The following is a 12181-nucleotide window of genomic DNA, read 5'->3' on the forward strand; positions in this document are numbered from 1 at the left end:
GCTATCAGGCAACCTGCTCTAGTCTACATAGTGTTATCCTCTGGTTTACGTTTCAGCCATGGAGCCTGACTGTGTAATGACGTGTGTCTGTATCAGCGTGGCCAGGCTGCCCTCTTCTCCCAGGGTTGTTCTCATACACAGCTGTTCTCAGGCCAGCTGCTTGGCATGGGGCATGGTGACAAAAAGGGCTGCAGACCTGTCAGTGCCAGTAACACCTTAAAATTAGATTGGCTCAACCTGAGAGGAGGTTTCCCCTGTGGTGGTTTAACACTGGCTCAGGATCACTGGAGGAATTCACATGCCGTTGGATCATATCTCCTTCTGCTGAACTTTAATGCCCATCCATCCAACTGGATGAAAACACAGGCAGCCACCTTCCCCTCCCTGCCTGATACATTAAGAACTGTTTCAGAACAGTGGCCCTCTATGTTACGGTTGTAATATGTAAAGAATAATATGTTACTCACCCTGATGGCTTGTCGACACCCAGGAAGGCCTGGATGACCAGAGGGAACTCATACTTCACGATGTACAGGTAACTGGACATGGCTGTGGGAGGGACACACAGAGAGACACAGCTATTAGTAATAGTATCACACACATGTATACTGTATACAGACATACACACACATGCACACACTCACACGTATACACATGCAGTATACACACGCAGTACACACACACACACAGTATATACACACACACACTTAATCCTTGTGCAGGCTGTGCATATTATCCTGGACAACAAATATTACAAAATACAAGAGAGACAATCATATTCCAGCAAATCTAAATATATCTTCAAACACACACTGACACACACGCTAATCCCTTTTCTCCCTTTCGTATTGAATACTTTGATGTTGTGCTGATATATCCCCTTGAGAAAACAATAGATAACATAACTAAAACAGTGAATTCAGTATCTCTGTTAATCTCTGTGTAGCACAGGTTAACATGGGGACAAGAATGCAAAATGAAGTTCTTGCTATGAGATATCACAGGCATAGAAAGTAGATTTTTCCTCAATGAAGTAGAGAGAGCTAGAAAGTTGAGTATCTGCCAGGCATGCAGAGATGCGTGTCACCACCTGGGTGTCAGAAGGGAGGGAAGGAGAAAAGTAGTTGACTGTCATCCGCATAGCAATGATGGAAGAGACCATGTGAGGATATGACGGAGCCGAGTGACTTGGTGTATAAGAGGAGAGGGCCTAGATTACTGCCCGGTCTTTCCTCCATCCCCTCACACAGACTCAGAATCTCCTCACCTTCCCTATACACACATCAGGGAGAGAGAACAGAAGAACAGCAGGAATGGAGAGATGCAGAAATAGAAAGGGGCATTACTAATAGAGCCAGGCTGCTCTCAGGGGTACCCACTGACAAGGTCATATGACGATGATTATGATGACACATCCCCAGAGAGACACTGTGTGTGTGTGTGTGTGTGTGTGTGTGTGTGTGTGTGTGTGTGTGTGTGTGTGTGTGTGTGTGTGTGTGTGTGTGTGTGTGTGTGTGTGTGACAGAGCCGTCACCTCCGATGTTCTGCAGTGTGATGGCGATGCCGGCAGCCATCTTGCCTGGCGTTCCAAATGCCCTTTGGCCCAGCTGCTCATAAGCCCGGATACCTGAGGCACAGTCATAAAACACATTCACATACAGAACTGTACTGTGGCGTAGAGCATGTTGGGCACTGGGGAGGTGGATGTGAATTCCTAGTGATCAGTCTAACTAAGCATATGTTACATTTTTTGCAGAAATGCCTTCTTGAACATGTACACTTTCACGTGTATTAGTAACAAACTTGTATGTCATCTGTAAATGCAAATACAATTGTTAAATTACGAGCCTAGTTGGTTTAACCATGGAAAAAAACAGGAACCTTCCTGATAGCCATGATTGGCTGAGATAATGGATGGGCTGGACATGCTGAGAGATGAGTTCTGATTGGTCTGCCATGTCGCAGGCTGCTCAATATGTGTAGATAATCTTTGCTACCGTTTTTATTATTTTATTATTATAGCCATAGGGAATTGCAAAAGTATTGCTATTGCTCTTAACAACATTTCCGCCCTGAATTTAGCAGGTGCAAGATATGTGGGGAAAAGTTGTAATGGATTACTTTCTGGAGGACGATTTTGCCATGCTGACCCTGAAACTGATTCCGACGCTGAGGAAATCCCTGACTTAGGTAAAAACATTTTCATTGAACCAGACATTGTAGAGTCTTCTGATGACAATGATTGGGAAGAAACTGAGATCAAAAGTGTTGTTGTCATGGAAGAAGTTGACTGAGTTTGGAAATCAGTGGAACGCCTGGTGGAAGCAGAGCATGAGAACAAGGTGAAGAAAACTCTGACGTTTGATTACGGATGGAGTTGAAAAGAGAACACAGAAGGCTGTTGTATAAAACACCTGTCTTCCAGATTACATCTTTAAACTAAGGGCAACCATGGCATTCATGACAGAGAGAGATCTAAAGATCTGATGATTCTTATGGCATTGCACACAGTCGGTGTGAACTGGAGTGACTTGACTCAATGGCCCAAGCAAGCTGTACAAACAAAACGTAAATGACAGAGAACTTCTTACTTAGTGAAAGGGGTTCCAGTCTACCGTGAAGCATTCCATGTATATGGGTAAGAGTCTAGCTATATTTTCACATATGATACATTTCAAATGTTGTCAGTTTTTTTCATTGCAAGTTAAAGCATAATGTTAGATAACTAGATAACGTTAGGTGGCTGGCTGGCTAGCTAGCAAGCTACGTGTATGACCTACGTAGTAATATTATTCATATCTCAGAAATCTGTTTGCATTGCTAGTTATAGCCTACTATTAGCTAGCTAGCTGACATTGAACCTACAGATGTTGGTTAGCTTTTGCTACCTGCAGATTCATACTACATCCTTTCATGCATGGTAGCTAGCTATGACAATCTATTTGTATTGTTATACTGTATGGGTTGGGATTATGGTTTATTGTTTAGCTAGCTTGCTAGCTACATGTCTAAACAAAAGACTCCACTTCGCCAAATGATTACATGACCCATCAATGTAGCCAGATGTGTCTCGGGGTGATATGGCCTATTGTATTTCTTGAACATGTGAACAGGTCTAGCAATAGAGACCCATCGACTTAGCTACAGTAGATGTGGCTGGGGGTGTTTATAGCCTCTCGTTTACCATAAACAGTAATGTGAAGAGCAACATCACCTGCACCAAAGTCAGATTAGAATATAGGCCAAGGACTAGATAAAGTATATTTCTACCTGGCGTTTTTCCTAATTGTGGACTACTACTTTCACCACTTTTAGTCTTGAAATCTTTGGTTGTTAACTACATTACCTTACTCACTCTGTTTAGCACATGTGAATCCTTAAAAAGATAGGCCCACCCAAGGCTTAAGAGGGTGTGAACAATGCTAAACGGGTGTAAACAAAAAAGAGCTCTCTAGTAGGTGTACCAAAACATTTAAGGACCATTTTCTCAAAAGTGGGGTTACAGGTTTATCAACTTTCAAATCAGCATTACTTTCCCATTCTTCCTTAACTACAATGTTGGGAATATAACATTTTGAAGCTCTGAGTCTGTACTTTTATCCAATGTAAAAACCACAATTTAAAACTTGGGAAATAAGACCAAAAAGAGATGGTGGGTCACATATGCTAAAGAGAAGAGGCAGGCTGTGAGGCTATGGGATGTTAGCATGACATTAGTCTTCCTGACAGGGGCTGTAGGGGTTGACTGGTGTATGGTCTCCAACAAAAGTCCTGCTCATGGTCTGAAGACTACATACCCACAATGCCAGATGACTTGAGTAGCAAGTGGATGGAGTAAGATGAGAGGACAGCCACTACTGTCAGGAGCACCCTGCAGAGTAGAGAGGAGAGAGTTTCATCATCATCCTCTTCATCATCATCAACACCATCATTGTCATAATCACAGGGAGTTTTCTGTCATTGAAATCCTTGGGGCGCCTAAGCAATTTTTCAGGTCGCCTAAATACATTTTCGAGATGGAAAAACGCTTTTAGTGTTAACTTAAATGACTAAAACAAGATATAAAATATGTAGAAAAGATAATGGACCTATATTTTTTTAAATAATATAATCTTTGAGAACAATCTGCAAAATGAAAGCTAGACAGTCAGGGTGGGTCTAATACTGTGTTAAATATATACTGCTAAATTAAAAAACAATTAATTTAGCAGTATATATTTAACACAGTATTAGCCATGGCAAAATGCATAGAATTGCAGGAAATTTGCTTTAAAACTGCAAAATGTTCTCTTACTGCGGCAGAATATGTAAAATTGCATGAAAATTAAAACTGCAACAACAAAAAATCAGCTGCATAGCAAAATTTGTAGAATTGCAGGAAATTCGCTATAAACTTCACTAATTTCTCACAGCTCCATGGAGAACATTTTCTCTAAAATTCAGCTACGCTGACGGGGAGAATACCATGCCCCACTGCCACGCCCCACTGTCACGCCCGCTGCCACGCCCCGCTGCCACGCCCCACTGCCACGCCCCACAGCCACGCCCCACAGCCACGCCCCACTGCCACGCCCCACTGCCACACCACCCACCTAAGCTCCTTTATTATCCAGAAAAAACCCTGTTATCATCATCATTTTCACCATCATCCTCCTCATCAACACCATCATCACCACCACCACCACCATCATCCTCCTTAACACCATTATTGTCATAATGATCATCATCATCAAAATCATCATTATTATTAATGATCATCATCATTATTATCATCATCATCAACCTCATCCTCAACACCATCATTATCACCATCTTCCTCATCCTTATTGAACTTGATATCCCAGCACATTCTGGTGCAGTATGACTGTAACAGCTGTCCTAATCCATGGCTCTACAGATAACATTCATCCATGTAAACCATTGATTCAGCTGGATGTACAGCTGGGTGTTGGGTTATAGGGTCTGAGTCTTGGGTTATGGGGTGCATTCATAAACAGCAACCCACTGACTCAGGTTCACCCAGGGTTAGCCTCATACAGAGCATCAGTCTCACTGGCTGCATTAACTACAAATATCTCCACCATTCCCCCACCACGAGAAACAACCACAAGGACATTAGGGGCGTTATTTAGAGGTGGAAATATTTACAAAGCAAAGCTGACATTGACATTAAGCTGAGGAAAAACCTCAGAGTTAACAAAGAGGAAAAGTAAAACACTCTCTGGTCCAAGATCTCCCAAAATACTGCTGCATGCCCCAGCGGCCAACATCTGGCCGAACAGACCAATCTGATCTCCTACTCCTCCTCTCTCCAACTTTAACTTTTTTTTCTTTCACATTTCTTTCAAATTGTTACTCTTGGCAACTGGAACTGGGCTTGTGTCGGAGAGGCAAAGCACATCTTTCACCTCAAATTCAACTATGTTCCGTTTCACATTGTTCTGTGTCTCGGGCAGCGTAGTGGAAGAATGCTGCAGGGCTGATTTGTGGTGGAGGAGAAGTTATCCGGGAACAGTGTGGGAGAACTGTGGGACAGTTAGACAGACTGGCAAATGGAGACAGATAGACAGACAAACTGCATTCCCGCCAGGGCCAGTGCCAGGGCCCGGCTGAGACCTCTGTGTGTGCCAACTTAAGTCTCTACTATAATCTGAAATGTTAGACCACTACAACGGGGCAAAAAAGCTACATGGGTTTAATGGGTTGCTGATAAGGGCCAGTGCACAGCTACCTCCCCAATACAGCCTCTGAAAACCCTATTTGTTCAGCTAAAGCCCACATGACACAACAGTCAGGCCCAGAGCCCTCTGCCGGCCTCAGCTCCGGCCCCTTTCCTTCCAGGAAACACAGAAATCTCCTTACAGCAATCCCACTGCTGGGCCCCAGCAGCGGCTATAGGCTACTGGTCCCATGAACGCCCTGGCCCTACACTCATACATAGGCATGAATGATGTGAGTCTGATGCACCATGCCTTAGAGCAGACTACTTTATTTATTTGACCTTTATTTAACTCGGCAAATCAGTTAAGAACAAATTCTTATTTTCAATGACGCCCTAGGAACAATGGGTTAACCTTCCGGTTACTAGTCCAATGCCCAAACCACTAGGCTACCCTGCCGCCCCAGGGCCATACCAATAGTGGGTGATTGGAATGCTTGTCAGTGCTGTAATGCTCCATTGGACAGAGTAGGTGTTACAGTAGGTGAGGTCAAAGGAGAGGGTAGGATAGGATAAAGTACTGGAGGGATTGGATGCTAGTCTGGGTACCAGTCTGTTTAGCTCATTCCACTCCTTGCCACTCCTGTCATGATAAGCTGATCTTTGGCATATGACATGGAATACAAGGAGTGGGATGTTAGCTAAACCAACTGGTACCCGGGCTAATGGGATGCCACAGTGTTAATGTGATGTTAGTTTGGTGTGTTGTTGAGTTTCCCTTTGTTTTTCTGTGTTGAGAGAAACGTGTGCTGCTGCTATGTAGGTCTGTTGTCCCCCTTGGGAATGAGCAGCTAAGATTCAGACTGACAACGTACGCTGGCAGAAAGAATTGAGAGGAGAGGGAGGTGCACCCTGGAGGCTGGAGCACAGCACACAGTGGTCCACTGAAAAGTTGCTTGACTGGCTGTCCCCCTCCCGAGTCCCTCTACATCAGGATTGGGAAACGTTAATGAGGGTGGAGGCCACAAAAAAATATGAAGTCATCATAAGGGGCAGCAGTTGCTCGCAGGTCTGCGACCATGATTACAAATGTAGATAGCTGGCTGCTAGATTCACTTTCGAAAAGGAAAGAAAATGCTGACAAGGGCTAATTGAGTGATTATCAGTGACTGATATAACAAGAGAAAAACTGCTGATGCAAAACCATATTTAGAAATTGCACCTTGTGTATTCTACTACTCTAGCTTGCAACAGTAAGTTAAGACCCTAACTGAGTTTCCTGTGCAACATAAAACTAAACACGCTTCACATACTGTTTATGTGAAATGTACAGATGTAGGATGTTAAAATTGATCCGAGGGCCTTCAAAAGAAGGGCCGCCGGCCTCCCATCCCTGCTCTACAGTACATGTTTCTCTCCCTCCCTTTCTCTATCCTTCTCGCTACATCTGTGATACCAGTCAATATGGCTGCTTGAGAGCATAATGATTTGAGGCACGTGGATCTAAGTCATTTGTAGTAGATACATACATTCATACTGTAAATGCACACTGGTAATTGCTACACTGTGTGTCACTGTGGTTCTATTACAGGTGTAGGATCGACAGTTGATCACTCTTTGTTTCAAACTTGTAGTGTATTTGAGTTTTAAAAAGGTTCTAAAGTTTGTAATTTCCACTTTGACATGTCAGACTTGATTTTCCCTAACAACATTTTTTATCAACCCTAAAGAAAACTCCATGAATTATAATCCACGTAATAATTCAGATTTCCTGTTGTAGCAAGACTATTTTCCCGCTGTAGCAAACTGGCTCAAATGAAGATCCTACATCTGTACATTTCACATGAACAGTGAAGCATGTTTAATTTTAGGTTGCACAGGAGCAGTTAAGGTTGTATATACTGTAAGTCAGGTGACACAGACAGACAGACAGTGTAGTAACCCAGGGTTCAGCTGGTCCAAATCAGTCCAGACCAGACAGAAGACAGGTTGAGAAACCACAGTTACACCAACCAGCTCAAAATAAATAGCTGTTTTCAGTGTGGAAAAAACTCCTCTAGACATGTCTCTAGCCAGAAAGCTTGGATACAGTCTTTGGGATAATATTTATGTCGGTCATGGTTGTCTTAAATAGTATCAATACTTCATTTTAGTCACAGTTGGTAAGAAATGTGGGCATGCTGCCAATAAGACAAACACATACTACCTCTAGTTAGGAAATAAAATATTGTGTGTCACCCTACCTACAATTCCACTGACACTAAAATCTGTGCTACTGCTAGTATACAGTCAATGGATTTGGCATTACTACACACATCCAAAACATTACTTTACCTCTAGCAGTGGTGGAAAAATAACCCAATTGTCATACTTGAGTAAAAGTAAAGATCCACCACATCTTTGTAATTTAGCAGACAGTCTTATCCAGAGCAACTTAAAGTAGGGAGTGCATACATTTCACACCGGTCCCCCATGGGAATCAAACCCACAACCCTGGCATTGCAAGTGCTATGCTCTACCAACTGAGCCACATAGTATTCTACATGACCAAAGGTATGTGGACACCTGCTCGTCAAACATCTAATTCCAAAATCATGGGCATTAATATGGAGTTGGTTTCCCCTTTTGCTGCTATAACAGCCTCCACTCTTAAGGGAAGGACTTCCACTAGATGTTGGAACATTGCTGAGGAGACTTGCTTCCATTCAGCCACTAGAGCTTTAGTGAGGTCAGGGCTCTGTGCAGGGAAAGTTCTTCCACACCGATCTCAGCAAACCATTTCTGTATGGACCTTGCTTTGTGCACGGGGGCATTGTCATGCTGAAACAAGAAAGGGCCTTCCCCAAACTATTGCCACAAAGTTGGAAGCATCTATAATGTCATTGTATGCTGTAGTGTTAAACATTTCCCTCACTGGAACGAAGGGTCCTAGCACAAAACATGAAAAACAGCTCCAGACCATTATTCCTCCTACGCCAAACTTTAGAGTTGGCACTATGCAGGTAGGGTCCTCATGGTTAGTCTGTCGGACTGCCAAAGGGTGAAGCGTGATTCATCAATCCGGAGAACGTGTTTCCACTGCTCCAGAGTCCAATGGCGGGGAGCCTTACACCACTCCAGCTGATGCTTGGCATTACGCATGGTGATCTTAGGCTTGTGTGCAGCTGCTCGGCCATGGAAACCCATTTCATGAAGCGCCCGATAAACAGTTCCTGTGATGACGTTATTTCCAGAGGCAGTTTGGAACTCAGTAGTGAGTGTTGCAACCAAGGCCAGATGATTTTTATAGGCTACATGCTTCAGCACTCCGCGGTCCCGATCAGTGAGCTTGTGTGGCCTATCACTTCACTGCTGAACCATTGTTGCCCCTAGATATATCCATTTCACAATAACAGCACTTACAGTTGACTGAGGCAGCTCTAGCAGGGCAGAAATTTGATGAACTGACTTGTTGGAAAGGTGGCATCCTATGACTGTGCCATGTTGAAAGTCACAGAGTTCTTCAGTAAGGCAATTCAACTGCCAATGTTTGTCTATGGATATTGCATGGCGGTGTGCTCATTTTTATATACCTATCAGCAACGGGTGTGGCTGAAATAGCCAAATCCACTAATTTGAAGGGCTGTCCACATACTTTGTATATTTAATGTACCTTCATAGAAAATTACTCAAGTACCGGTATGTGAATACTGAATGTGCATGAGTGAAAGTCACCCAGTACAATACTTGAGTAAAAGTCTAAACTTATTTGGTTTTAGATATACTTAAATATCAAAAGTGTAATGCAAAAATATAGAATACTTAAGGTTTAAAAGTAAAAGTATAAATCATTTCAAATTGCTTATATTAAGCCAACCAGATGGCACAATTTGTATTTTATTTTCTATTAACGGATAGCCAGGGGGACACAAAGCTTTTGTGTTTAGTGAGTCCGCCATATCAAAGGCAATAAATGTTCTCTTGATATGTGTGTTAAGTGGACCATTTTCCTGTCCTGCTAAGCATTTAAAGATGACCAGGGATGTTCTCTTGATATGTGTGTTAAGTGGACCATTTTCCTGTCCTGCTAAGCATTTAAAGATGACCAGGGATGTTCTCTTGATAAGTGTGTTAAGTGGACCATTTTTCTGTCCTGCTAAGCATTTAAAGCGTAACGAGTACTTTTGGTTGTCAGGTAAAATGTACATTATTTTCTTTAAGAATGTAGTGAACGAAAAGTAAAGTACAGATACCCCAAAAAACAACTTAAGTATTTTTACTTAAGTATTTTACACCACTGACATCTAGGTAGAAAGCTATTGTATTGTAATCCTATCTAAGGTCACTTGGTAAACAAATCCCTGCGGCTAGGAGAGTTTTCTAATAAATGCAGCATGATAAAGTCTTACAGCACAGAGCACACACAGTGTTTCATGGAACAAGACTTAACAATCCAGATCCCATGGCCTCTGCCAGCTTGTACCCTAGCTGCTGGGGTTAGGAGGTGTGATGGTAATAGGAGGATGACAAGAGTGGGTGCTAAACCCACAAACACATTACATAACCCCTTCATGACTAATCTGACAGCTGTTAAACTAAGCTCTCTGTGACTCGTCCTGACAGCAGATGCCACCACAGCCCAGATTATTCTCCCTAGCTGGCATGGCAGACCCCTGAGAACACACTCATGCACATTCAGTATTCACACATTCAATCACAGCACAAGATAGGACATGCAGATGCAAGCACATTGAGGTTATTTCCAGCATCCATCATTGTAATTGCATTGGTTTAACACAGCAGCACAACGCTGCTATTAGCATATTAATGAGACTTCTCCACGCGGCCCCAATACATTTCATTATTGCACACAACGCTCGAAATCCCTATTAATCTCAATGCAGATGTGTATCATGTAACACAAGGTTTTACGCACCACCAGCGTGTCACTGCTGTAGTTAAGATAGCTATCACAGTAATGATTAATGATGCCGTATTTGCCTTTTATCTAGTGACTAGTTACATACCGAGTTTACCACCTGGTTAATTGCCTTTAAATAATTACAGGGCTATTTCTGTCCAGGTAGGAGCTCCATTCAGAGGGACTAAATGGAATGCAATTAAATCAGAGGAACATTTGTGGCTAATGTGCACATGTCTGACTGGGTTTAAATCCATGTACATACATTTACATTACCAATTGATCTTATCATTCATCATATAGAACTGTTGGTCATCTATGTTCATCGCAATCATGAATTCATTCATACATCCATTCATTAATCCATCCATCCATCCATCCATTAATTCATTAATTAATTCATCCATCCATGTTGACTCACAGGAATAGAACGACCCCTGTGTTGGCCATGGCATACGACAATCCCAGAATTCCACTTCCCATGATGGCGTTGCCCAAGTTGAACACTGACATTCCAAAAGAGGTTTTCCCCTCAAACTGTTTCCATGGAGAAACACATAGAGGTGAACACGCTTGTTAGCACAATGCTTACAACAATCAAAGTTGCTTTACAGAAGAAGAGAATGAACACGTTACAGATTCATCTGAACCATCCACTGGGGTGAAAGCAGCCTATAGGTTCCACTTACATCTGTGAAGCGTGTGGTCTTTTTGTCCTCCATGTTAGACAGGAACTCCTGACTCTCTGCGAGGTTGGCCTCTGGATCCTCACTTCTGTGGGGATTCATGGGAATAAAGCACAGTCATAAGAACATGAAGCAAGAACAATGTTATAAAACCTCAACTCAAGGACGCTCTCTCTGAGAGAATATTGGAATCACATAGGATAACATTCAACTGCTATAGGAGTCTGGGGCTGGTCTGTCCTTATCACAACTCATGATTGTAATGGTGAGAAACAGTACACTGAAACGTATCCCTTCCTTGTCAATGTCACATACCTGACATTTTGGGCACTATTGGGAACAATTTCCCTACAAAGTACCGTAGAGAAAGACGTCCCATCATCCAATGATAGCACAAAGAGAAAAAACAACAAACACACCCTCAGAAAATGACACAGTCTGGGTAAACGTATGTATTCAACTACTTAAGGGCGCATGGGGAGACACTGTACATGTTAAACAGTTGACGTAATTTCCTGTGACTAAGGGCCAGGTCTGTTCTGTGCTGATAGAGGTGACCTCATGATTAGTAGGGCAAAGGAACGCAGGCTCTGACGCTAGGTAGTACTAGGTACGCATGACCCACATTTTCACACACATATCCACAGTAGTTAACAAAGAGTAGTGTTGTTGTTGTTGTGGGGTGTGTGAAGGGAGACATGTGACACTCTCAGAGAGTAGTAGGTCACAGCCGTAGCCCGCCCACAGGACTAGGCAGCCAGTAGCAGAGCTCACCTTACCTCTCTGACACGATAAGGCTCAGTGAGGGAATACATCACATTCAACACTAATAGTTTCATTCTCGACCAACGTAATATATTGCCTAATACCTAGTACCTGAGTGTATACTTTTTTTTTAGCTGAAAAGGTTCCTCTTGTCTGCTATTGTGTATCTAA

General features: G+C 42.7%; 1 protein-coding gene across 4 annotated transcripts in view; it reads right to left on the reverse strand.

Annotated features, from left to right (window-relative positions):
* Positions 1-12181, reverse strand: part of LOC139413555 (sodium-coupled neutral amino acid transporter 3-like) — a 70813-nt gene that overhangs the window by 28680 nt on the left and 29952 nt on the right. The window contains exons 2-7 of one of the 4 annotated variants that reach the window (XM_071161060.1): positions 11561-11593; positions 11249-11333; positions 10981-11096; positions 3798-3871; positions 1535-1627; positions 468-549 (exon numbers count right to left, since the gene is read on the reverse strand). In XM_071161060.1, the coding sequence (XP_071017161.1) occupies positions 468-549; positions 1535-1627; positions 3798-3871; positions 10981-11096; positions 11249-11333; positions 11561-11593 (483 nt within the window). The remainder of the gene's footprint in view (positions 1-467; positions 550-1534; positions 1628-3797; positions 3872-10980; positions 11097-11248; positions 11334-11560; positions 11594-12181) is intronic. The other 3 variants (XM_071161061.1, XM_071161062.1, XM_071161063.1) reach the window with 3 other exon arrangements.

Source organism: Oncorhynchus clarkii, chromosome 7 (assembly GCF_045791955.1).
Source record: "Oncorhynchus clarkii lewisi isolate Uvic-CL-2024 chromosome 7, UVic_Ocla_1.0, whole genome shotgun sequence".
Taxonomy (NCBI): Eukaryota; Metazoa; Chordata; class Actinopteri; order Salmoniformes; family Salmonidae; genus Oncorhynchus; species Oncorhynchus clarkii.